The 27,843-nt window shown below is 36.2% G+C and overlaps 1 protein-coding gene across 4 annotated transcripts; it reads right to left on the bottom strand.

The window, feature by feature from the left end:
• Positions 1–19: 19 nt before the first annotated feature.
• LOC106074036 (polypeptide N-acetylgalactosaminyltransferase 5-like) lies at positions 20–27,843 on the bottom strand. Of its 4 annotated transcripts, none has more exons than XM_056014529.1 (12): positions 27,726–27,843; positions 25,259–25,537; positions 22,319–22,472; positions 20,278–20,441; positions 11,949–12,113; positions 9,131–9,332; positions 8,227–8,344; positions 6,681–6,866; positions 4,348–4,482; positions 4,077–4,169; positions 1,346–1,501; positions 20–234 (listed from the first exon to the last, which is right to left on the bottom strand). In XM_056014529.1, exons 2-12 carry the CDS (start codon positions 25,527–25,529, stop codon positions 61–63), a joined length of 1,818 nt encoding a protein of 605 aa, XP_055870504.1. In that variant the 5' UTR covers positions 25,530–25,537; positions 27,726–27,843; the 3' UTR covers positions 20–60. The 4 variants fall into 4 exon arrangements, with proteins under 4 accessions (XP_055870504.1, XP_055870503.1, XP_055870505.1 ...); XM_056014528.1 differs by having other exon boundaries at positions 27,592–27,832; XM_056014530.1 differs by lacking the exon at positions 20–234 and adding an exon at positions 308–468 and having other exon boundaries at positions 27,592–27,832.

Genomic DNA, 27,843 nt, shown 5'->3' with positions numbered 1-27,843 from the left:
AAAAAGTTGGAAGTCTAAATGAATGAAATAAAAGCCCTTATTGTGTATACAATTCAACTATCAATCCCAATTTATTGATAATTTTCTTTTCTTGTGTATGGCTCGGAACTCGTCTCTGGTCTGCCACTTCCATTGTTGTGATAGAGAGTTGGCGCAATCTGCCACTATAGCCTTTCTGGTAGAAGTATCCACGTCAAGGCACATATTCGACTCCTTACTTAATAACGTTTGATTCTGAAATAAAAAAAAAAAAGGAACGATGTATCAGATATTTGTCAAATTAAAGCATTTATTCTTATTGTCTATACAGAGCGGTACAAAAACTCGTTCGTACCTCACTCGGTCAGACTCTATCACCGCCACTCATTGATCAAGGAACATGAAATGCACCAAGATACCTGTGTGTAGTCACTGAATGAACTCTTTAAGTTGTCTGTTGTATTTATGTGTATTTTTCTGTTGTGTTGTCTTTATATGAGAAAAGAGTCCTTGTAATCACAACAAATTTCCGTAAGGATCAATAAAGCAGTCTTAGTCTTAATCTTATATGTAGTAATATACCATCTTAATTAGTAAAAAAGTAATGTTCTACTTTTCAGGCCTTGCGATCTATAGGGCAGATGATGTAACGGTCATGTGTTTCTGTGGCCAACGGTTAACGAGAGTGCCATGTGGCAACGACCAACCGCCTTTACTTTACCCACAACTATTGTCAGATACACATTAGAACTGGGTGGACTCAGAGGCGCCCAATGATCCTGAAATTTATAATCACAGTCATCACCAGGATTCGAACCCCGGTTCGGAAGCCAAGCGCTTTACCGCTCAGCCACCGCGCCTCCTATCGTAATAAGTGATACATTTTAATTGTATTTATTTTCACAGCTTCAATAGCAACATATTTGCATCGATTAAAATAAAAAGAAATAAAATAAAGTCAATGCAATGACTAGTTTAAAGCTTTTACTTTCGTAACGATAAAATTATATGTCATTAAAATTCCCTATGTAAATATTGTAAATCTGTTTTAAAATTATAATTGACAACCGTCGAAATCAATACTAATCCATTAAGAGTCCTATAACGTAGCTTTCGTAACCATGTAATTTTATTCAGGTTACTGTTTAAATAGCTTCTTTTTTTTTTTAAAGTAATGTCTGTAATATATACGATAAGAATGTCTGTCGATACAAACAATATCTTATCTTATAAAATACAGACACTTTAAGATAAGATAAGATAGGGTCTTCGGCCGCAGGATGGTCATCGATGATACAGATGAATGTAAACATCAGGTTAATAAAATCTTTAGCGGTGTATTAATTTGTCTGTAGAAAAAACTTACTGAAGAATAGTCCCAAGTGATCACCGGAAGTTTACTTGGCAACTTGTTAGTGAATATTTCCACTGCATACAGCTTTTTGCTGACAACATTGCTCATTTTGTACCCCAGGAGGCTATTCATACACCATATTTTCCCATTTTTCTCTAATCGCCAAACCTGGACAAAGAGTGAAATACAGAACATTAGAATAATAATCTTGTGTTCAATTGTGGACAGAATGTCTGTCGATACAAACAATACGTTAGACTAACATTTTAATATTGTTACGTGCTGGGCCCTTCACTTGCTTTGTGTGAGAATAGCCTTTGGCAATGACGTATGGATAAATCGGCCTCTCCATGCAGTGGCGTAGCTATGATGGAGGGGGGATAGGGGAGAGTTTGAAAATCCCCACGGACCCCACTTGAAGGGGGCTCCCTAATGAGTGTTCGAAATTTTTTTGTAGGCCTACATTAAATATTAAATATTACGCCTTTATCTAATGCCGAATGTCAAAGCAAGGTCCCCTTAGGAGGTCACCCCACCCGGGGCCACCAAATGATGGCAAACTCCGAGCTACGCCACTGCCTCCATGCGCGAGGCCTGAATAGGTGTTCCACGAACTACTGAAATAATTAACTAGTAAGCCACCACGTGAATTAATCTCTCTAAAAAATAAACTAAATACTCAGAATGTGCGATGTCCGTTGAGGGAAACGTTTGTGAAATACTGCGTTCGTGAATTCAACATTTCTACCTAATTAACCTTCACCTTTATCTGTCCAGAATTCTCTGGAACAGTAGAGGAACTGCAATTGTTCAGCGTTCGTGAATTCAACATTTCTACCTAATTAACCTTCACCTTTATCTGTCCAGAATTCTCTGGAACAGTAGAGGAACTGCAATTGTTCAGCGTTCGTGAATTCAACATTTCTACCTAATTAACCTTCACCTTTATCTGTCCAGAATTCTCTGGAACAGTAGAGGAACTGCAATTGTTCAGCGTTCGTGAATTCAACATTTCTACCTAATTAACCTTCACCTTTATCTGTCCAGAATTCTCTGGAACAGTAGAGGAACTGCAATTGTTCAGCGTTCGTGAATTCAACATTTCTACCTAATTAACCTTCACCTTTATCTGTCCAGAATTCTCTGGAACAGTAGAGGAACTGCAATTGTTCAGCGTTCGTGAATTCAACATTTCTACCTAATTAACCTTCACCTTTATCTGTCCAGAATTCTCTGGAACAGTAGAGGAACTGCAATTGTTCAGCGTTCGTGAATTCAACATTTCTACCTAATTAACCTTCACCTTTATCTGTCCAGAATTCTCTGGAACAGTAGAGGAACTGCAATTGTTCAGCGTTCGTGAATTCAACATTTCTACCTAATTAACCTTCACCTTTATCTGTCCAGAATTCTCTGGAACAGTAGAGGAACTGCAATTGTTCAGCGTTCGTGAATTCAACATTTCTACCTAATTAACCTTCACCTTTATCTGTCCAGAATTCTCTGGAACAGTAGAGGAACTGCAATTGTTCAGCGTTCGTGAATTCAACATTTCTACCTAATTAACCTTCACCTTTATCTGTCCAGAATTCTCTGGAACAGTAGAGGAACTGCAATTGTTCAGCGTTCGTGAATTCAACATTTCTACCTAATTAACCTTCACCTTTATCTGTCCAGAATTCTCTGGAACAGTAGAGGAACTGCAATTGTTCAGCGTTCGTGAATTCAACATTTCTACCTAATTAACCTTCACCTTTATCTGTCCAGAATTCTCTGGAACAGTAGAGGAACTGCAATTGTTCAGCGTTCGTGAATTCAACATTTCTACCTAATTAACCTTCACCTTTATCTGTCCAGAATTCTCTGGAACAGTAGAGGAACTGCAATTGTTCAGCGTTCGTGAATTCAACATTTCTACCTAATTAACCTTCACCTTTATCTGTCCAGAATTCTCTGGAACAGTAGAGGAACTGCAATTGTTCAGCGTTCGTGAATTCAACATTTATACCTAATTAACCTTCACCTTTATCTGTCCAGAATTCTCTGGAACAGTAGAGGAACTGCAATTGTTCAGCGTTCAAGAATACAACATTTCTACCTAATTAATCTTCACCTTTATCTGTCCAGAATTCTCTGGAACAGTAGAGGAACCATAAGTGATCTGCTGTCCCCCACTCTCAATTTGTGTCTATGTCCTGAGTCCTGACATTTTTTTTTAGTGTTTCATACACAGCCATTTTTGTCCCTTTCTTCCCGTCTGCCAAATTATGAACTTTGAGCTTGCCAAACTAGCCGATTTTCTTTATTCTTTTTATTCTTTATTGTTATTATTATTGACTTCAGTTTATAGCTGCAACTCCACATCGCTTGTTGGAGTTTCATAAAGTTGTTTCGATTGCCATTAGTAGAAGGACGACATATTTGTTTACATGTTACCAAGGAGAAAGATGAAACAATATTAATGACTTGACGTGAACACTGTCAGCCGGGGAGGGATTGGGTTCAAACCCTTTCCCTCGAAATAAAATGTTCTCCCACCGGAGAAATACTACACGCTGTTTTATTTTTATGTCGATATATAAAAATAGTTTTCAATGGTGATTTTTACATAAATCATCAGTTATATACTAGAGTGAGGAAGGTAATAAAGTAGTATATGTTTTATGTGTAGGCCTAAATGAAAATTAAAAAAAGAAAAGAATAACAAAGAAAAGCTTATCAACAAACGAAACAATATATTCACCTGTGAAGTGCTGTCAACAACACATGGTTCCAATCGAAGTTGGCTTCCAGCTACACCAGCGTGAAGACATTGGCCAGTTAATACGTTTTTTATCTATGTATAGCAATAGACATATATATATATAATTATATATATTCATTTAAATTAAAAATATAATGAAAACTAGTGCAGCTCCCATTTTAAGTCCAATTCTGGATTTAAACCAACGAACTTAACACTATCAGACTATACAATGATTCTCAAGAAATATTTTTTTAAAAAATGTCTTCACCTGTCCGTTAAAGACGTCGCTCTCGAGCACCTCTTTCTTCACTTCCGGAAGCACGTTGTCAAGATACCACTCAAAAGTTTGACATCTTAGCGACCTTCTCAACTCTAACCTTTCAGTGACGTCACCAATATTTCCCTACGTAGATGATAAAGCAGACATTTTTTTTTACTACTACAATATATAAAATTGAAACAAACGAAAATCTACATAAATCATTATAAATATAATCTTATTGTAAAATTTAGCCTTTGTCTACCAGGTACGCCCAGAATAGGGATAGGCAGTGGCGTTGCTAGGGTGTGTGTAGGAGTGGGTCCAAATTTGAAATACCCCAAAGGCTTCCACTTGAAGGGGGCCCACTAATGAGTGTCCGAAATTTGTTTTTACATTAAATATTAAATATTACGCCATTATTTCATGTCATGAGAATGTCAAAATGCAGGGGCCCCTAATGAGGTCAAGCCTCTCTGGTCCCCAATTCCTTAGCTATGCCCACTGGGGATAGGCCTATGTGTGTGTTTTTTTTTCTTTGTATTAATAAGATTTATTAGCATCAGGAAGCAAGAAGGCTAATGGATTTAAGTACATTCCAAAATTATTCAGCATATTCTTATAGCATAATATTATTATGGACATCTTGACAACGTACACTATGGATTTTCCTATAAAAGGGCCTACAATCGTCATTCTTTTGGAGTTTTGGAAATAACGAGAGTAAAGCCCTTGAAAAGAGAGTAAAGCCCTTGAAAAGTCGTGGGTATAAAACTGTAATAAATAAAACACCAGAAATAGAAAACATTGTATTATCATGGCTACGAGTCCTGATTTGACAGACGATGAATGAGAACTCTTCAATACGAAAAGACGAAGAAGGCTTGAGGCTTGGTTCGTCGGCAAAGAACGTTATTTCAAGCATTTAAAATATCGTAGATCACACGAAGACTACCGCATCCCTAAACGACTCATGTATAGCCAATTAAGGGAAGGAATACGCTCACAAGGGGGACAAGTAATATCCCAGTTATGTCACCAAAAGAATATTTGGTTGTTTTGAGCGGGCCTTTTGTCGCCTTTTGATATTCCAAACAACGTAAACAAATCTTGATTAAACGCATTCGGAAACAACTCTTAATCCAATTCGAGGCTTCAGGAATGACTTTTCTATTTATAACAAACTTGGAAGTTAATCTAATGTAATTATTAAAATAAAACATTTTCTTAAAAAGCCAGGATAGGGGAGACAACAAATATAATACATGTTCTATTTTTCGACAAATCTTGGAATTTCAGATTTGTCTCCCATTGGTTAAAAAAGAAAAAAAAAGGTGCAATTTTAGAACAAAAAAAATTCATATAACGAATTTACTAGTAAGACAGGCCAACAAGAAAACGTTTATACATGTATACTATTGTATAGGGATTTAAAAAAAAATACTTCTGTGTACCTTCTGTGATCTTAATCTTGTCTATTGACAATGAAATCTGTTTTCTTTTACATTAGCACTCTTTCTCTCCTAACTGACGATGCCAACGTTGATTTGACTCCATTTAAACTAAATTGGCTTTTGGATTTATAAACTTTAATTTGTGTTGTGTAAAAGAGCATGCATTCTCCTATAATGCAATACCAAATATAACATTTTCTGATAACAAACAAAAAAGTTATTGAAGTTTAATCATAACAGGGTAGTGAAATACAAATGAACAAAACGAATGATACTATCGGAATGAGAAAAATAATTACGGAGAGAAAGAATTAATGCCCTAAACATGGTGGTACTAGAGATGCTATGGTAGGACTGGCCAACTGGCCTACTGCTTCACCACTGGCCTTAAATTTAACCACCAATATGAGCTATTATGGAATGGGTTGGCCAAGGAGGACAGTATAAGCTCGTTAGTAAGTTAGTCTTACTATTTGAATGCTCGAATCCTGTTGGAGACGGTGTTTCTTTATCAAGACTGAATATGGATAGATTCCTGTGTCCACCCTTTCTAAATAGGTGTTTTAATGACTAAATCACCTCCTACCTTCTTAAAACATTGAAATTTTGTTACGTGGGAGGCCAGATAGCACTACTAACTTAAAATGTTCTTTTTCGGGTACCTGCATGGTACCTGATAGACTATGGGGGCCGGTTCGGAAGTCCTTGGTTCGAGCCCTCCAGAGGGGTTATTTATGCTTCATTATATTTTCTTCATCTTATTCTCCGAATAATCATTGAATCTTAGTGCTACGATTCTACATTACATGTTAATTCATCGTGCGATTAGAGGCGCCTGGTTTCAAAATGTTACATTTGATATTTCTGAAGAAGAAAGATCTGACTCACCATGTTGTAGGCATTTCTCTCGTAGAAGTAATGCTTGTAGTTGTCCATCCACACCTCGGCCACGCGGTAGGAATTACGTCTGGTCGTCTCTTGCTGGTTGGGCCAGGTGACAGGCGACCTGTCCCTGTAGATGTGCGCCACGCGAGAGCAGGCAGAGGTCTTTAGAGAGCCGCCACACATCCATGTCTTCAGAACAGAAGCATTGTCGTAAAATAGTATATACTTTAAATAATCAGTTTCACGACCTATAGAATATTTTGTTTTGTTATTGTCGTAAAATGTTACATAGGCCTAATTTCAATAATCAATTTCACAACCTATATAATATTTTGTTTTGTCATTAAAATTCACTATCGGTTATAAGGCGAACATAATTCAATACCAATAGTAGTATTTCAATCATCATTGTCATGATATACTTCTACACAGCCATCTTTGAGTGTGCCAAGATTGATGCTTATAGTTTTCCACAGCTCTATATAATATACATAGGTAAGTTTTTCTGTAACTTTTTCATTTACTTTGTGCTGTAAATGTAAATAGGCCTTATACTAGCTGCCGGTAGAACCCGTCAAAAACTGACACAATAATTATTTTCTTTTAACAAAGCTGATATCCACTCACTCTGTCTGTCTGTATATCTGTCTGTCTGGTAAAAAGTTTGCAAATGCTATTTCTTTCACATCCATTCTCAGATCAAGACGAAACTTTTTATAATTATTTATTTGTGTAGACAAGACACAAATAACTAATAAAATCAATTAGTCAACTTATTACTGGTAATTAATTATTTTGTTTGATACCAACAATGGAAATCCTTCGGTATGTCTAAATATGTAGTTTTTTTTCCCCTTAGATAATTGTACACATTATTTATTATTTTGTTTGATACCAGTAATGGAAATTAATCCGTCTGTATTCACAAGTAAGGCTAGGTTTCGTCCCCTTAGATAACTGAATACTTCTTTCTCCCACACCCATTCTCGGATCAAGTTGAAACTTTAGACATTCATTTATTGTACCTAACAAAACGCGAATCAATAAAAAAAAAATCAACCAATTAGTTACTTAAATTATTGGTAAATAATTATTTAGTTTGATATCACATAAAGGTAATAACTTCTACATTTTTGAGATATATAGTTGTACGTGCGGAGTTTTTCCCCCTTAGATGATTTAAAAAAAAAAAGATTTTTAAAAAATATTTTGCTTGCTATATAAGTATAACGTCCTTGTCGATAGACATCGTCAAAGCAAATAATCAAATTTGAAATCGTAAAAGAGCTTGCAACTTTTTTTTTTTTAAAAATCTAATTTGTTTCAATGCTTCTTTTTTTAAATGTACTTTATCTTAAGCTGTAAGATTTGTACAGGGGGACTATAGGCTACTGTTATAATATCGCTTTCTTATCTTATCTTATATAATACAGACGTTACTTCAAAAAAGAAGATGATTACGTCCTACGCGTCATGCATTTAGTCATGCATATAGTCATGCATCTTAGCTATCTATCAGATTAATTACTGGTGAGTTCATGAACTTTACCTTGAGTGACATTTCGATATTCTCCCCTCCCCAGCCGACAAGTTGCGGGTCGTAGAGACCCAGTTTGGAAAACCATGACCTTGACACAGCATAGAGACCCCCGGGCATTGTGGGTGATCTGGAGTTGGGAAACAAATGAGAGGGGGTGGGGAGAGGTTGGAGAAAGACTTGTTAATGAAATAAAAATAGAAAAGCTATTTGGCGAATAGTTTTACTAAGTGAATAAATCTCTCTCTCTCTCTCTCTTGCTCTTTCTCAAAACGAAACGAAAACAAGAAAATATTAAAAAAAAAATACTTTAAAAAAAAAAAACTTACATTAAGCATAGTCGTATCTGTATCAATTAGATTGGATTAGCCATGTAATTAAATTTGTAATAGATCTAGACCAACAATAAAAGAAAGCTTTTATACAAATGCTAGTGGAAAGCTTCTGAACATGGAAAATGGTATAGTTATCTATTGTTTCTAGTCTAGTTTTCGTAGTCTCGACCTATTTTTCATGTTGAGCTCACTAAGACTCAGACGATGACCCATAAAGGGGACTAATTTAAGCTTATACCACCACTTCAGTCAATTACAATTTCTTTCCCTTGTTCAAGATACCAAACAAACAAAACAATTACCAATAGTTAATTAACTAATTAGTTAATTCTCTTTTAAGTATTCTTGTGATGTCAGATAAAAGAAATAATTGTGCAAAATTTTAGCTTGATGCGAGCTTGGGTCTGGGAGAAATTACGTGTACAAACTGTGTACCAGACAGACAGACAGATATAAGCTTTGTAAAAGAAAAATTAACTTCGATCTTAGCGTATTATTTATATCCTTCAACACTAAAGAGCTCCTTTAAGCACTACTTCCTCCCGCTTGTGAGGAGCTCTCCTAACACAATGTTTACTTACTCTACGTAATAGTCGCCGCTGCTTACGGGACGGTCACTGTCTGCCATCCAGGTGAACTGTAACGTGTTTAGACTCAAACTGCCCAGCAGAACTCTATCGGTCAAGTGGATACCAAAAGTGTGGACATCGATGGGAGGTATTATAGGGAAGACTACTGTTTTATCATCCTCCACGATGGGGGAAAGCAGCGGCTCAATCCAACCTGCAATAAACGTAGCTATAGGATTCAGTAGCAAAAGACTTTGCTCTAAGCGTTTGAATATTAGAGTTGTGATAGGAGCCAACAGTAATGACATAGAACCAGAGCTACCTGAGACCAGTGCAGCCTATGCAACCTCAGTGGGCCCCGCACTTTCATAGGCCCCGCACTTTCATAGGCCCCGCACTTTCATAGGCCCCGCGCTAATTCTATGTGTAAATTATTAAATCAAACTATTATAACTTAAACATGGTTTCCGTGGCATCCTGATTTTCAGAAACTCCAGCAAATTTCTAGAAATTGCAAAATATACGAAAAAGTCCTGAAATTATTAAAATTGTCATTTTGAGGGTCATTCAATATCGAAAACGTCATTATTAAACAAATCATGAAAATGGATCTCGAAAGAATAAAATACAATGAAGATTTTTTGACGCTATGGTTTTATTTCAAGAGTTAAAGCAGAAATAGAAAAACCTCAGTGCTTTAATTTTAACTACATTGTATTACCAGAACGAAGTGAAACGTCATCGTAAAATCAAACATCCCCGAGCTTTGCTGACAAGCTCATACAGTAGTTTAAATGTAAAGCTGTTTGAGTCTAGAAAGCCAGCATTAACGAGCTAAAAAAAGATAAATATTTTAAAGTCGAGTGTCTTTTTTTTGCAAATCTCTTAAAACGACTGCTACAGAGTCTGATGTATTTGACAAAATTTCCTTGGGATAATATTTGTAGTGTCTGCAAAGATTCTGCTTCAAGCACGCGCGAATGTTGTTCTTGGTTTCAACACATGTGTAAAGTGGCTCCTCCGTGCTGTGAAGTGTAAAGTCATTGGAACTGTATGATTTACCGACGAATATCAGTATTATTTCCACGAGATTTACAAGAAGTAATGAAAAAAAAAAAGAGAGATGTTACTGTTGGGAAATAGACTGTTTTAAACATTCGACTGTTTTCAAAGAGGCGTAATGAATTTGATTCGTCCTAAAATGTTCTGCTATTTTATACTAAAGTGAGTTGGTTTTTACGAGGCAAAGTTTTTTTTTTTTGCTGAGTGGTTAAGAGTTCTGCTTCTGAACCTGAGGTCCGGGGTTCGAATCTCGGTGAAGGCTGGGATTTTTAATTTCGGGATTTTTAGGGCGTCCGTGAGTCCACCCGAATCTAATGGGTACTTGACTTTAGTTGAGGAAGGTAAGGGCGGTTGGTCGTTGTGTTGGCCACATGACACCCTGCTCGTTAACCGTTGGCCATAGAAACAGATGACCTTAACATCATCTGCCCAATAGATCGCAAGGTCTGAAAAGGAAACTTTACTTTTTCTTTTAAATTTTTTATTTTTAGTAATCTTCGTTTTTAAGCAGAAAACTAACACAGTTGTCAGCGTTCTTTAGCATTGAAAGTGAACTACAAAAAAATACCCCTAGTTGACATCTTTGCCATCTTAAATGACTTAAATTTCCAACAACATATCTTTGCAAAACTGGATTTTCCAACTTGTTAAAAACAGAAGTAGATTTACTGCAGACGATACGTTCTGCTCTTGCAAAGACTGCTCTAGAATCTCTGATCTGGCAAAACAGAAAGAAGTTCAACCTTCGCAATGAAGTTTTGACTTTTTTTCACAAACTGTCGCAACAACTTTGTAGCAATGTTGGAGAAAGTTGCTCGAGCTGTTTACCATGCTCCGTCATGCTTTTCAAGTCTCCATATAAAGATAAACCATGAATATGGTGGACACGCAATTGAAAAGTAAATGTGGGCAAGTCCTAAAGACAAAATGTCATTTATTTCTCATTTACCTATAAGCAGTAAAATATATTGCTTTGTGATGAAACACACAGCTCTGGCAATTCATACAAGAAATGTTAATCATGATTACAGTTTTTAACATTAGAGAAAACACAGATGATTTTACGCTTTAGGGCGCCGCATTGTGACAAATTACAAGAAGGGGTCGGGGACTAAAAAGGTTGAGAACCGCTGCGGCTTAATCGATATAATAATAATAATAATAATAAAAGCTTTTATATAGCGCTACTTTCCTGCTTATAGCATGCTCAGAGCGCTCATTTGTGGCCCAGTGGGAAGAATATGGTTGTATCTGGGAGAAGGTTTTTCGTGCAGCCTTTAGGCGCTCAGTTAACAACTCTTCTCGAGTCGGGTCTCGAACTTCGAGCCCCCTTCATAAGTAGCCAAGCCAAGTTCAAGCGTACTTAGCCTTTCGATCACGCGTCCCACCAAACAAAATAATTAATTACCAATAATTAATTGACCAATTGAGTATTTTTGTTTATAGATTCATGTTTTAATAGGTAAAATAATTAATTGTTTAAAGTATCAACTTGATCGGAGAATGTGTGAGGGAGAAATAGCGTTAACAATTATTTAAGAGGACTAAACCCAACAATTTAGCCATATCTGTGAACGCTGAAGTATTAGTCTTGCTATGCGAAGTTTCAACTTGATCCGAGAAAGGGTGTGGGAGAAATAACGTGTCCACACTTTTAACAGAGTGAGTTGATATAAGCGTTGTATAAAACATGATCAGTCACTCTCCACTTCATTATGACGGATGCATGTTTAGAACTAAAAGCTTTATACTTCTACTTTCTTCTTACCCTGGAAACACTCAATGTGAGAATCTAGAAAGACCAGAATCTCTCCGGAAGCTAATTTTGAACCCAGATTTCTGGCTGCGATTAGGCCCAACCTTTGAGTTGTCCGGATAAGGCGCACTTTTGTCATCGGTTGAAGATACACTTCAAGGGGCAGTTTTAGATAATCTGTTCACAAAATATAAATCAGGCATTGTTACCATTTTATATAAGGGAGATTAACTCTGAACAATTTGTGTCTATTATGCAAGTGAATAGACACCATTTTTTACATTCATTTTTAAGCAGTCACATATCTATATTATAAAGTAGAAAGTAAGGCAGAAGTATAGAAGCATATGATAGAGTCGGACAACTTTATTTTTTTTAGGGTCTTTGTTTTAGGGCTACAATACATACACTACGGTCTAAGTTAGTACCCAAGGAACATTCCTGCCAAGTTTTATCAAGATTGGTCAAGCGGTTTTGATTTCTATTCGTCACATACATACATACATCTACACAAACATAAACACACTGCATCATCTACACAAACACACACACACTGCATCATCTACACAAACATACACACACTGCATCATCTACACAAACACACACACACTGCAACATCTACACAAACATACACACACTGCATCATCTACACAAACATACACACACTGCATCATCTACACAAACATACACACACTTCATCATCTACACAAACATACACACACTGCATCATCTACACAAACATACACACACTGCAACATCTACACAAACATACACACACTGCAACATCTACACAAACACACACACACTGCAACATCTACAATGCAACATCTACACAAACACACACACTGCTTCATCTACACAAACATACACACACTGCAACATCTACACAAACACACACACACATTGCAACATCTACACAAACACACACACATTGCAACATCTACACAAACAAGTACACAAAGACTCAAACTCTTACGCTCAGACAACATTTAGATCTCTTTAAATCTGCTCTAAGTCCCCTCCTAGCAGCACCAACCCCAGGCCAGGTGTAGGCGCTCATGGAGGAAACCCCGTCATGTCGATACTGTTACATACACGCCCAGGGAAAGTTATAGATCCCTATTTATAAGGCATCCAAATGTTGTTGACCACACAGGGTCATGTGTCAGGTCAAACGTAGACTGCAAATTAGTGGACACAGCAGTCGTCATTCCCACGAGAACCCTGAAATCATCTGACCTACTTTTAGTAGACAACACAAGAGGAACATGTAAACACAATTAACACAATATACGAAGTGACAAACGCAATATTATAAACAGCACACGAACATACACGATACAAAAAAAAAAAAAACACTACGCAAAAAAAAAAAAGACAAACATTCTCCTAAAAACTCATGAATTTTGTCACGGTTGTCAAAGACATTGGAAAAGGTATATATATATATATGTCACAACATTTAGATGATATGACGTGTTGTGATGCCGGGGATTTTACTTGAATTTAATAGTTAACAAAAATGAAGATCTAGAATCACAATTGACGATTCTTTGATAAAACAAAACTCTGGAACTTTATTTAAATATAACGTAAGTACAACTTATGTACAAATTATAAATCAATGAGCATGAAACATATTACAAAGGCTTTTCAAACAGAGCTCTTAGAAACGTGACTGACTACAAGAACCTTATTTTATCGACTGGCTTTTCTTTCTTACTACCGCCAATTCTCTGGCGCTAACTCTTTTCAAAATGTATTTGTTTAAATTCAAATCAACCAATATATTTCAAACATACTAATTACGTCCCTTGGGTAAATCCTGACTTGAATGTCAAGTGTCTAAATTTGAGGATTAAATCCCGAGACTCATGTCGAGGGCTTATATTTCTTTCAAAAGTGAAATGTACAAACAATTCTATAATGTAATCTGTGACATATTACCCCCTCCCTCCATTTAGCATTTGTATGGTAATAGAAATGCTCATATGTATTAAAATTATTTAAATATACACAAAATACCATATGAAATTATAGAAAAATGGTTGAGGTAACATATGACAAAATAAAGTCAACTTGGAGATAAAAAAAAATGTAAATGCAGTGAATAAAATTATTGATGACTTTGGACACCTGTCTCACTATTCAAGTGGTTATGAAAATGAGACAATGCTTGTCATGAACAATATCAAAAGTTGTACAAAGCATAATTAAATCTTGAATTGAATGAGTTACTTCTCTTCATGGTGCTTCATGATAATATTAAAATATGACATTATAACTCATTTGGTTAGTACTAATGTGAAAATGTGTACATGGAAAATATATTGCACATGAAAAATTGACATAGAAAAAGAATGATGTATACATGACAATCTTCTGAAAAAATAATACTCAATGTGAAATACATCTCAATATGTGTGAAGCAATGAAAAATTCCAATTATATGTCATGTATCTGTACTATTATAATAGGATATATGCAATAATATTCGACCTGAAATAAAATACCTGAAATAAAATGCTCATGATTTAAAAATTAAGATGTCTGATGCATGTCATATGCAAAGATGCTGAAACATAATAAACAAAGTATCTTGAATGAATGACCTTCCTCAGTGGGTTGCTTGGTGCTGAAATAAATATAACATAATCTGATATAGAATACCTGTGGAAAAAATGAGTAGACAAATTAATTGATTAAGTACAACTGAATACTGTTCTTCCTTGACGAGTATGAATGATAATGGATCAAGTGGCACTAAATATGCTATAGTACATATGTAGAGTAGAAATGTAAAGTTCGGAACCTTTCTGAATTGCCGACATGGATGTGCATTTTCTAAACTTGAAGAAAAGGTCTTTCAGTTTATGAAGCTGTTGTCTCCATGTCATAATGATCTCACAGATAATGTCTGATTGAACCGCGTTTGAGTTTGGTGAAAATAAGAACTGTCCGAAACCAAAACTCAATTTTCTGGTTGATGAACTTTGACGCTGTAGAACAATGGTAGCAGAATGCTTTGCATTAGAATGTTCAATAGAGCAATGACTGAACATGTCTGAGTTCAATCGGTCAATACGGCAATGTTGAAGAAGTTCATTTGTTCCTTTCTGAAGAAAAGTTGCCCCTTGAGTAGAAGGAGGATGAAACTTGGTGTTGTCAATGTTATTGCTTTCTGAGTTTCTTTCAAATTGCAGTACTGGAAATGTTTCAGAAACACTGGTAAAGAAATCTGCATGGTCTGGAAACACTTTAATGTTCTTCACTGTTTGTAGTGCTATGTCATTCAGAGTGATGACTTTGGGACTGTCAATTTGATTTGATGCTGCTATGTCATTCAGAGTGATGACCTTTGGAATGTCAATGTTATTTGATGTTGGTAATGAAACATCTATCTCAGGAATGGGTGTTGATGATGTTTCTTCTTCCTCAGGAATAGTTGCTAAGCTTGTAAAATGTTCAACTTCTGCTTTGATGTCTTCATTATCTGTTTCATGGTAATGTTCAAACATATGAACATGAAATACTCTGGTAAACTTGTTGACATTGATTTCATAAAGCAGGTTGGAAATCTTTCTGGTGATGGTAAATGGACCTTGCCATTTGTAAAACAGTTTGTTACTGAAATCTGGTAACAGTAAATTGACTTTGTCTCCTTGATCAAAATATCTTGACTTCATGTGTTCATGTAATATTCTTTGACTTTCAATGTTCTTGGTTGTAATGGCTTCTTGAGTTGACTCACATTCTTTCAGATGAGGAATACTTGTATGAGTGGTAGAGTCAAGTTGAAAAGTTTTTCTTTTGTCTGGTATAGCCAAAGTTGATTGAGTATAAGTTTCTTTAGTTTCTGCTTCTGGTTCTTGAGACTTGTCTTGATTGTAGCAAGAATTTTCAATGAATACCATAGTATTGGTAGATAATGATGCAGATGCAGTCTTATTCAAGTCTTGATGCATGAAGTCATCATGTGTGAAATATGACTTGTCTTGATGGACTTCAGTTTGGCCAGTTAGCGTTCTTGTATCATTGTTAGAGACTCTGGGCATGTCGTCTTGTTCTTCAAAGTTCAACAATGGACATTCGGGAATTGGAGGTGGACTTATGACCGGTAGGGATGGGCTTGATGTAACTGGGGGTGTCCATGTTGAATGTTCTTGATTATTGCTGGCTACTGGACTAGTAACTGGTTCTGTTGCATTCTGCATAACTTGAGTAACTGAGGTAGCCATGTGATTATTTTGGCTAACTTGTTCAGGTGCCAAATGTTCTTGTTGTCTGGACATGGATCTTGTCATTACTGCCAAACATTTTTGACCTTGCTCTATGGCATTTGTACATTCAGTAAGTTCTTGAGGAGTGCATTCTTTAACTCCTTCTGTGTTTCCAATGATTAGGTCCACTGGTAGATTGGGTGTTACTAATGCTTTTGTTTGACCACTGAAGAATGGTGTAGTAACATAAATGATGGCTTCAGGTAACTCGCTGACAGTTCCGTTGAATGCAGTGACTTGGACGTGGTTGCCTGTGAAACGGTTTGCGTGTACGAAGCGTTCATGTACTAATGTGGACGTGCTTCCGGTGTCACGAAGAACTTCCACCTTCTTGTCTCCTACGAAGCCTGGATAAAATTTGAGACCATTGGACTTTGCAATGACTGTCATAGTTGAGTGCTCATTGTAATAGCTTCTGTTATATGGGCTTCTGTTTGGCATATATTGTGGTCTGGAGTCCTGTGAATGACTTCTGTAGCGAGGTTTGTTGTTATCTGGTTTATTATTTCTAGGTGCTTTGTTGAGATTGTATTGCTCTCTATTGCTGTATCTTTGAGTTGGTGATGTGGGTCTATCAAAATTTTGATTTTTGGAGACTGCCTGTTTTTTCCAACATTCATGAGTTTGGTGACCCTTTTTATGGCAATATGAACATTCTGTGGTTCTGCTGCGGCATTGAGACGTGAAATGCCCTAGTTTATGACATTTGTTGCATTTGACTTTGTCATCTGACTTATATCTTGCATTTTTGTCTTGAGCAAAGCAGACACAATTTTCTTCAACAGATGGTTTGACTGACTTGTTTGGATAGGCTGCTCTATATTGTCTGATGATCTTGGTTAGTGTCTGGATATCAGTAGGATTTCTCTCTATAATGTAGGATTGAATATCTTCTGAGTGAGCATGGGTGATGTTGTCGATAATAATATGTTGACGAAGAGCTTGGTAACTTTCTTCTATTTTGGCCATGGATACCCATCTATCAAACCACATTGACATATTAGCTACAAAAATTTGAGGATCATCATTTTGCTGTGGCCTTTCATTATAGAATTTCTTTCTATAGTTGGCTGAAGTTGCTCCGTATTGGCGCAGTAGAGCTTCCTTGATATCAGAGTAAGTGCTGCGTTCATTGATTGACAGTTGTGAGCAAATGTTGACAGCTTTGCCAGTCAAAAGGGTGAGTAGTGAGCTCGACCAATGTGCTTCAGGTAGACCGGATGTTGTAGCTATTTCTTCAAATCTTATGAGATACGAGTCCATATTGTCAATGTTTTCGTTGAAAGCCGATATTTTGTTCATTAATCTGTATTTGTCAAACATACTTGAGTGACCTTGAATTGAAATGCTTTCTTTATTTTCTTTATTTTGCCTTTCGAATTCCATTTTTTCTTTTTCATGTTGTCTTTGCTTTTCGGCGTCTTGCCTTTGTTTTTCAGATTCTTGCCTTTGTTTTTCAGATTCTTGCCTTTGTTTTTCAGATTCTTGCCTTTGTTTTTCGGCGTCTTGCAATTTTTTTTCTTCTAATTGCATGCGTTTTTCAGATTCTTGCCTTTGTTTTTCAGATTCTTGCCTTTGTTTTTCGGCGTCTTGCAATTTTTTTTCTTCTAATTGCATGCGTTTTTCAGATTCTTGCCTTTGTTTTTCAGATTCTTGCTCTTGATATTCTTTTTCTTCTTGTTTCTCTGCCCACTGGTCTGGCTTTGAAATTTGCTTTTCTTTGGCAAATTCTATTAATTCAAAGAATCGTTTTGTTCTAGCACTGGAAGCCATATTTAATTTTTTTGTTAGTTTCTTGTATTGGAGCAAAATGTTCGATATCTGGATTTTGGCTTTATCTCAGATATAATAATAATATAGATCTAGATCTAGTGACAAAGTTCTTGAAGCCTCAATTTGCTAGTAAATTCTTGACAGTAGACTTGTAGTTACTGGAGTCGTATGATTGAATATATAGATCTATTGAGCCGATGTACTTTTTACTGGTTTAACAGTTGGTTAAATCTGGTCTTCTGTTTACTTTGTGCTGCTCAAATGATTATTTACTGGTTTTCTTTATAATGCCAGTTATCTGATTTACTGGTCTTTTATATTGCCAGTTATTTCAGTTATTTGCTTTACTGGTCTTTTAATATTGCCAGTTATTATGTATATTGGTCTTATTCCTTTTGCCAATTACATATAATAATAGATTTCGTGAGTTAGACGTAACTCTAACGAAAATCTTTATAAAAGAATTATCGATAACCAACTGACCTGTTAAACACAGAAATTCTGTCCTCCGTTAAATAAGAATGAAGTTCCTTTGAAGAGTTTAGAAATTGGTCCCAGATCTTGAATAAATTTCGTTAAAAGTTGTCCATGAACTTTTGTTAGTCGGAGAGTGCCAATTATGTCACAACATTTAGATGATATGACGTGTTGTGATGCCGGGGATTTTACTTGAATTTAATAGTTAACAAAAATGAAGATCTAGAATCACAATTGACGATTCTTTGATAAAACAAAACTCTGGAACTTTATTTAAATATAACGTAAGTACAACTTATGTACAAATTATAAATCAATGAGCATGAAACATATTACAAAGGCTTTTCAAACAGAGCTCTTAGAAACGTGACTGACTACAAGAACCTTATTTTATCGACTGGCTTTTCTTTCTTACTACCGCCAATTCTCTGGCGCTAACTCTTTTCAAAATGTATTTGTTTAAATTCAAATCAACCAATATATTTCAAACATACTAATTACGTCCCTTGGGTAAATCCTGACTTGAATGTCAAGTGTCTAAATTTGAGGATTAAATCCCGAGACTCATGTCGAGGGCTTATATTTCTTTCAAAAGTGAAATGTACAAACAATTCTATAATGTAATCTGTGACAATATATATGTATTGCAAGAGTTATGCCCCTTTGTCTACATTAGTAATAGTCCTTGTCGTAGCTGTGCTTCTTAACTCTTTCTCTCCTAACTGACGATACCAACGTCGATTCCACCAGAATGTGGTAAATAATTACGGAGAGAAAGAGTTAACCTAGATGATTCGATTGTTAAAAGTCCTGCTTATTGTTACAGCCTAAACCTAGATTTCTTCATGATCATGTTAAATCTGACATTCTGGTCAAATAAGAGAGAGTGATTAGGCAGATGAAAATTCCTCTATATTGATAAGAAATGAAGAAAATAAAATAAATACCCCGGAAAATACTCCCCCACACACACACAAAATGGTCCAGCTCTCAACCCAGATTTCAAGAAAAGCAATACCTATTACAAGCTGTTCCAACATGACAAACATATAATTTGTCGCCTCAGAACCGGATACAACCTAGACCAATCTTTATAGAAGGCCTCAACACTGACCTGTAACGTCACAACCTGTGGGCAGTGCAGACCAATAGCTTGTTGCCACGTCACAGGTCTGTAAGACGTGGCAACCAGCAACTGGTCTCCACTGCCCACAGGTTGTGACGTTGTAGGTCAGTGTTGAGGCCCTCTATAACTATTAGTCTTGGTACAACAGAATCAAACGGTATGTGTTCCGGAAGCTGAAAAATTGGGACTAATGAAATTCGCCCTTGAAGAGTGTTATCATAGAATGCCGATCATGTTCTTCGAAGATGCATACTCTATGGAGACGCCCGAACAAGCTACTGACCCCAGGACATCCATATATTTTTTAAAATACACTATATGTAGAGCAGTGGCGTCACTAGGGAGGTGCGGTCCGCACCGAGTGACACCCACCATAGTGACGCCACTGATGTAGAGCTGGAAACCACTGCGCAGTTCGTCTCAGATGTAGTACTGAACCACCCAACATAATAACGAGTACGATGAAGAAGGTAGTAGGAAGATTAATTAACAGGTATAATGACACGTCCAGCTGCCGTTCTATTTCTTAGTCCATACAATCTCCATTACATTTGGTGTTTCGATCCTAATACACCAGAAATTCTTGTACATCTAGTCATTAGTGCCACTCCTTTCACGCCTTACCTCATCCACCCATAGCATCAGCCTCTTACGTCATTATTTTTTGACCGTAGGTCACTCTAACCTGAGGTAGAGAAGTCATCGATGAGAACTATCTCTTTTAATAAGTGACCAGGAGTCCTGTCCAGTATGCTGTGTAGAGTCCTCAGCAGCACTGACCACTCTTCGTTGCAGAAATTGATCACAATGGACGCTGCCGGAAGTTCCCCGTACGCCCGATCCAAACATCTGGAGAACATAAGAGTTGGCAAGCAATGGCAATTAAGACGTCATATCAATAAGGGGAAATAACTTAATAAATAAGATATAAGTCTTGTCTACTTCATTAACCCTTTCAAAAGAAAACAAAACAACAAAAAAAAAAAAAAAAACGAATCAGTTTTAACTCAATTGAAATGTAGAAAGAGCGAGGGAATGAGCCACTGGGCAATACAAATGATACTAGATTTCACGGGCAAGCAGCATGTATGCGTGTGAGTGTGGTATAAACATGTCAAGGGTGTAGAAAAGGTGTGTGTGGGGCTGGGCTTCTAGTGAAAGAGAAGGAGAGAGAGAAACAAAGAGAGAGAGAGAGAAAGAGAGAGGGCCGTTCCAATTCAACGTAACTGATACTTAAAGTCAATGGCTAAAAAGTGTATTAGTGGGATCTTTTTAAATGCAAGTCCTTTTATAGAAAGTGGAATTAAAGGAGGAGGGAGGTATCCGTTCAAAATAAACAATACATATCCTAGAAATAAATCAACGATCGTAGCGGTGTATAATGTGGTGTCAATGACGATGACTAATTGTGCAAAATTTCAACTTGATACGACAATAGGAATCAACGTGTACTAGACAGACAGATTGAGTTGATATACGATTTGTAATTAGAAAAAAACAAAAGATAATGACAAATATACAACTAAGGATCAATATACTGGACCCCCCCCCCTTTTTTTTTCACACCTGGCCAGTAAAAAAATGTAGGTAACATGTAGACTTCTGCTTGCATCGTTAAGTCTCTTGTCGTGTTTTCAAAATAATTGATAAAACCCAGATTTGAAACAAGAACAAAACCCAACTGTGTTACTCTTATAATTTATTGGAGATTTTCATGGTAAACTAAAAAATGTCAAGGACGCTAAATTGAACTTCAAAATTGCCAATGAATTAAAAGTTACAAACGGAATTGCTTTTAAAAAATTTTGATTCTGCACTGTCAAAGCGAGGAACGAACAATATAGTGGACCTTAACACTGACCTTTGACGTGGTCAATGGAGTCCTATAGCTCGTTGCCACGTCACAGGTCAGTGTTCAGGGATTGCTATGACGATTTGCCTCGCTTAATAAGTGCATGTACTATATCAGTGTTTCCCAAACTGAGTTCCGATGTACCCTTGTGTTCCGCGAGGCCTGAATAGGTGTTCCACGAGCTACGGAAATAATTAACTAGTAGGCTACCATGTGAATTTATTTCTCAATAAAATAAGCGAAGTATTATCTTATCTTATATAATACTAACGTTACTTCAAAAAAGAAGATGATTACGTCCAACGCGTCATGCATTTAGTCATGCATATTAACCAATGACCTAAATTCTGCCAAGTCACTGGTTTTCCTGGCTAGCTCAGGCAACCCATTCCATGCTCTAACAGCACTAGGGAAGAAGGAGCATTTGTACAAATTTGTCCTAGCATATGGGACGAGGAATGTGCCTTTATCTTTGTGTCTTTCAGAGTATTTTATTAAATTTTGTTTTTGTATTTGAAGATTATGGTTCAATGTTTTATGTATAATTGCTACTTTACTTTTGAGTCTTCTGTCCTGAAGGCTTTCTAAATTTAGTGATTTTACTAAAGGTGTTACTCGAGTCAAATGTGAATATTTGTTTGTTATGAATCTCACTGCTCACTCAAGCTAAACACTCAGACTGTGCGAAGTGTTCCGTTAAGGAAAAAGTTTGGGAAATACTGCACTAAAATACATAGCTTATCAAAACTTCCTTGTACTTTTTACACCGGATACACCAAATAGCTTTGCTATGTATGGCACTTCCGCCATGCGTGAAAATCTCTAAATGAACAAAGAAAATGAAGAAAAAAGGTTATACTCTCTAACACCTTACTTGTTAGATCTGACGTCTGGCAGGGATCTGTGAACGGCGATCTTTCGACTCACCCACTCGTCAAAGTAATGGTTCTTGAAGTCAGCCTCTCTCTGGCGCCGTTCTTCACGGGTGAGGTCAGCCTGGCCGAAGATGAAGGGCTGACCACGTTCTCCTTAGGTCAAACATAGAAGAAGATCACGTGATCAGAAATGTGGCTGAGGTGCACGCATCGCTTGGCTACCGTACGAAGGGGGTTCTAGCTCAAATCAAGATGCAGTTCCACACATTTTTTTTTATTGAGATTTAACTCGAGCTGAGATTTTTTTGCGAGCACACAAAGGCAGTAATGAAACCTTTGCCCAGATATGAGAAGATATGATAAGATATAATAAGATATGATAAGATAAGATAAGATATGATATGATATGATAAAATATGATAAGATATGATAAAATATGATAAGATATGATAATATATGATAAGATAAGATAAGATAAGATATGATATGATATGATATGATATGATATGATATGATATGATTAGATATGATATGATATGATATGATATGATATGATATGATATGATATGATATGATATGATATGATATGATATGATATGATATGATATGATATGATAAGATATGATATAATAAGATATGATATGATAAGATATGATAAGATATGATATGATAAGATATGATAAGATATGATATGATAAGATAAGATATGATATGATATGAAATGATATGATATGATGAGATAGAATATGATGGTTTTATTGGTCCAAACAAACGGGAATTCAGCTTGACTATTATTTTTATTATTATTACTACATAACGATAAGATTCTTTGGTAAAAAGGTTGTTTCAGACTTTACGATCTAATGGTCATCTATTTCTATCGCCCACTGTTAACGAGGGTGTCATGTGGCCAGCAAGCGCTTCATCACTCAGCCACCACACCCCCTCTGTTGGTAAAAGCAATATCTAAATACCTGAAGACTTTTAAGATTTGTTCTAAATGAGAGAGTCGAATAAAATAAGAATTCTTAATATCTATATGGTTCAATTTACACAGTAGTCGATCTTCAAATGCGGATCCCAGAAAATGAAGGGGAAAGAATCTATTTGAAATTACGGTGATACGTATGACTAGTTCTTAGTGTTTTCATATTTGAAAACAAAATGATTTGATAGTAGTGGATCAAACTGCAAGAATAATTAAAGATAACAAGTTTTCAAAATTTGTAGGCCTGCCACCTTTTCACGCCCAGATAGAGGAAGATTTTGTATACATATTGATATAGATAGATTTTGTCATCGATTATAAAAATGAATTTCAAGTAATCGATTCTAACAAAACCTGAAATCTAAAATACAAGGAAGTATCGGTGTTTCTACTGGGCACGAAAAATAGAATAATATTTTGCAGAGATGAATTGAGATGATGGCTACTTGGCGTCGCACTTTTATGGAGGACCTCAGAGCAGTGGACACCAGGTGGGAAGAGGCTTCAGACATTGCCAGTGATAGATCTTTGTGGAGACAGCTTGCCACCCGATGCTCCGAACGGCGCGAAAAAGATCTAAGTAAGTCTTTATCTAGACTAAATAATAATGTGTTATTTCTGGAATCGGAGGGAGAGGTGCCAAAAAAAGTGCCGTGTACCGGGCGCCAGTTATTCTCGCTACGCTTCTGCCCCAATGGGTGCCCACATCTTTTAAAGTAACATTGAGGCAGTCTAAATTTAACTAAGCTCAGTGGTGTATTTAAGTAAGTGCAGGTCTTTGGCAGTAATTCTGTAGAGGCCCCTACACTCTTTTGAAGAATTAAATGTACTTAATTAAAAAAAAAAAGAAAAATGCTGAGTAACAGATACCAGAAACAGAAGACAAATGAGTTTGTACTTTTACAAGACAACACTTTGCCAAAAAAGGAGAGACTCCCCAATAAAATTGACAACAATCCCTGCGTAAATGAGCACAATTAATTGTCAACATCAACCTTGATGGAGGTTGAGCGGTAAAGCGCTTGGTTTCTGAACTGGGGGTCCCGGGCTCGAATGCTGGTGAAGACTGGGATTTTAAATTTCGGGATCTTTGGGCGCCTTTGAGTCCACCCAGCTCTAATGGGTACCTGACATTTGTTGGGGAAAAGTAAAGGCGGTTGGTCGTTATGCTGGTCACGTGGCACCCTCGTTAACCGTAGGCCACAGAAACAGATGACCTTTACATCATCTGACATATAGACCACAAGGTCTGAAAAGGGAAGTTTACTTTTTTTTTAATTAACCTTGACAGCGTGGTAGTCCTTTTCCTTTGTTTTTTTTTTTTTTTTTTTTTGTTGTAATTAATGAATATTATTAATGCTACACTAGTGGGGACATATCCAATAACACAATGGTCTAATTAACTTGATTGAAAAATAAGCTGGTTTGGTCATAGTGTAAGACATGACTCACTGTCTAAAGTCATCTTTCAAGGTACAGTGGAGGGAGCACGAAGAAAGGGGCGTCCAAAGAAAAACTGGCTGGACAATGTACAAGAATGGACCGGCCTCTCTTCTTGATATCCTGCTAAGAACAGCTGCTGACCGGGAAAAGGTGGAGGGATTTAGTTAAGTGAACTGTCACAGCGCCCCCTACGACGAATATCAAGGAACAGAAGAGAGGTGATAATTAATCCAAGAGTAATGACACATTAGAATACTTATATACTGAGCCTGAATACCATTTTCATTTTTGTTTTCCATATTTAGTATGTACTTTGTAAAAAGATTTTTTACATTTTTAATCCGTGGAGTTGTCCCCCCCCTTTCTTTTAGGCGAGGCCCTAGTCATAAAAACCTGATGGCGCTGCCCTACTGGCGTTAGCTTAGCAATCTAACACGTGTATATAATACACTGTAAATGAACCGAAACTTCTTATACAGTAACCAAAAAGTAGAGAAAAAAAAATTACCTGGTGAATTTGGGTTGCCAGTGTCAACAAAATCTGGCCACTTGACTGGGCAACCACTTAGATCTCTTGATTTGTCCACTTCAATCCATCCGCCTTCTTTGTCTCCATTCAAATAGTCCCTAGCAGTAAGCTCACAGTCGTGATTTGCCCTTTTGTTTAAATAAATGTCAACGGGATTTTGAGAGTACTTTAAGGTCAGTAGAACTAATGTCACAATCGTCAGTGACACAAACTTGTGTCTTCGAGTACAAAGTGACCGATAAAGTTTCATGTTCAAAGCTGTCATATACAGATATTTGAATTTCGTTAAAATCTTTTTTAGACCTCATTGAAATGTGAGATACACATTTTTATCTAGATTTAGTAGATTTAGGCGGATCCGTTAGGGACCCGACGGGGGGCTGCCTCTGATAATCTTGCTATCTAGGTATCTAAGTAATTGGACTCCACGATGACCCGTTGACCTCTGTCAAAAAACGCAAACTAAAACTTTATGGCTATATCACAAGGTCCTTGGGACTCACAAAGACCTTCCTTCAAGGAACAGGACCGGGCAAAAGAAGAAGAGGCAGACAGCGAAATCGATGGAAAGACAGCATCAAAGAATGGAAAGGCCTGCCATTGAAAGAAATTCTAGTCAAGGCAAAGAACAGAGAGGTATGGAGAAATATGTTTGACAGGGATAGTGGAAGGTGAAGGTTATCGAAGAGCTTACATATATAAATTCCCACTAAGCTCAAAGATGGCTGTAGAGTCCGATCTTCTCTTTCAGAATCTGTTTCGACTCAAGGCGAGGGTAGGATGGGTCTAGTCTAGTATTGCTGTAGCAGTTTTCTGCTTTTCCTAATTTACTTAGTAAGTCTTAGTAGATATATTTTAGGCACATATATTAAATGTGTTTATAGTGTTAGGCTCACTGAAAAAAAAATTGTTGACGATTTGGGTACATCATTTTTTTCTTAATTAGTTTTTTTTTAATTATATATGGTCTATAGACGTCTGCATTGTTTTTCAATCTAACAATCATGTTGTTTTTTTTACGATAATATTTAATTTTTTTATATTTTTTTTTTACAATCATGTTTTTTTACAATCATGTTTTTTTTTAATCAATCATTTTTTTTTTACAATCATGTTTTTTTTTATAGCAATCATGTTTTTTTTTTACAATCATGTTTTTTTTTTAGCAATCATGTTTTTTTATACAATCATGGGTTGTTGTTTTTTTTAGCAATCATGTTTTTTTTTACAATCATTGTTTTTTTTTTTTTAGCAATCATGTTTTTTTTTACAATCATGTTTTTTTTTTTTAGCAATCATGTTTTTTTTTACAATCATGTTTTTTTTTAGCAATCATGATTTTTTTTTACAATCATGGTTTTTTAAGCAATCATTTTTTTACAATCATGTTTTTTTTTAGCAATCATGTTTTTTTTTACAATCATGTTTTTTTTTTACAATCATGTTTTTTTTTAGCAATCATGTTTTTTTTAGCAATCATTTTTTTAGCAATCATGTTTTTTTTTACAATCATGTTTTTTTTAGCAATCATGTTTTTTTTTTTAGCAATCATGTTTTTTTTTTACAATCATGTTTTTTTTTAGCAATCATGTTTTTTTTTCACAATCATGTTTTTTTTTACAATCATGTTTTTTTTTAGCAATCATGTTTTAACCTTCTTATATTTCACTGAAGATTTACGTAATAAATAACACGCTAAAGTAACGTCTGGTAAAATATCGTTTGTTAAAATCACGTCTGCCAGCCCCAGATCTCAGACCCTTTTGTGCCATTGCAGTATTTTTTAAAAAGAATAATCTAAACGAAAAAAATACTTTTAAAAATTTTCAAATTCGAGCTTGCGTTTTCAAGTATCATGGTGCTCGGTGGTGCGGTGAAGAATGAAGCTTAAATTAGATAGAAAAATGTAAAATAATGAACTAATCAAGCTAGAATTGCCCCGTTAAAATATCTACTCATGTGGACTTTTATTATGCCTCCGGGTTCGAATCCCGGTGAAGAGTGGGATTTTTAAATTCAGGATCTTTGGGCACCTCTGAGTCCACCCAGCTCTAATGGGTTCCTGACATTATTTGGGGAAAAGTAAAGGCGGTTTGTCGTTGTGATAGCTACATGACACCCTCGTTAACCGTGGGCCACAGAAACAGATGACTTTTACACCATCTGAACTAAGACTAAGACTAAGACTGCTTTATTGATCCTTACGGAAATTTGTTGTGATTACATGGACTCATTTCTCATATAAACACAACTATAGACCACACGGTCTGAAAGGGGAACTTTACTACTTTAATAAGCATTCAACTACTCACACTGAATCAGAATTAATGCAAGAAATATTCCAGGCTCCTGAACAAACACCATTTTTGGTTGGAATCAAAACATCAAGGAAATGAATCAAACGAAAAGTTTAAAATAGAAAATCAGAAAACACCGGACGACTCACGTCGAAAATAAGATGAACGTGGCCTAATAGGTCAAGGTCATATCTGAACAGTAGCACATAAGACCCAATTCTACAGTTAGCCACGAAGATATGGACTGATAACTGTATCCTTGCTTTT

This window comes from Biomphalaria glabrata, chromosome 16, assembly GCF_947242115.1.
Source record: "Biomphalaria glabrata chromosome 16, xgBioGlab47.1, whole genome shotgun sequence".
Taxonomy (NCBI): domain Eukaryota; kingdom Metazoa; phylum Mollusca; class Gastropoda; family Planorbidae; genus Biomphalaria; species Biomphalaria glabrata.
This window is presented reverse-complemented; position numbering and strand designations above follow the sequence as displayed.

Coding starts and splice junctions, on each gene's coding strand:
- LOC106074036 (XM_056014528.1), bottom strand. CDS start 27,643: ATGGTGTTTGTTCAGGAGCCTGGAATATTTCTTGCATTAATTCTGATT. Junction 12,114..20,277: donor CGATGACTTCTCTACCTCAG/GTTAGAGTGACC, acceptor TTTTGTGAACAG/ATTATCTAAAACTGCCCCTT. Junction 4,170..4,347: donor GCGACGTCTTTAACGGACAG/GTGAAGACATTT, acceptor TGCTATACATAG/ATAAAAAACGTATTAACTGG.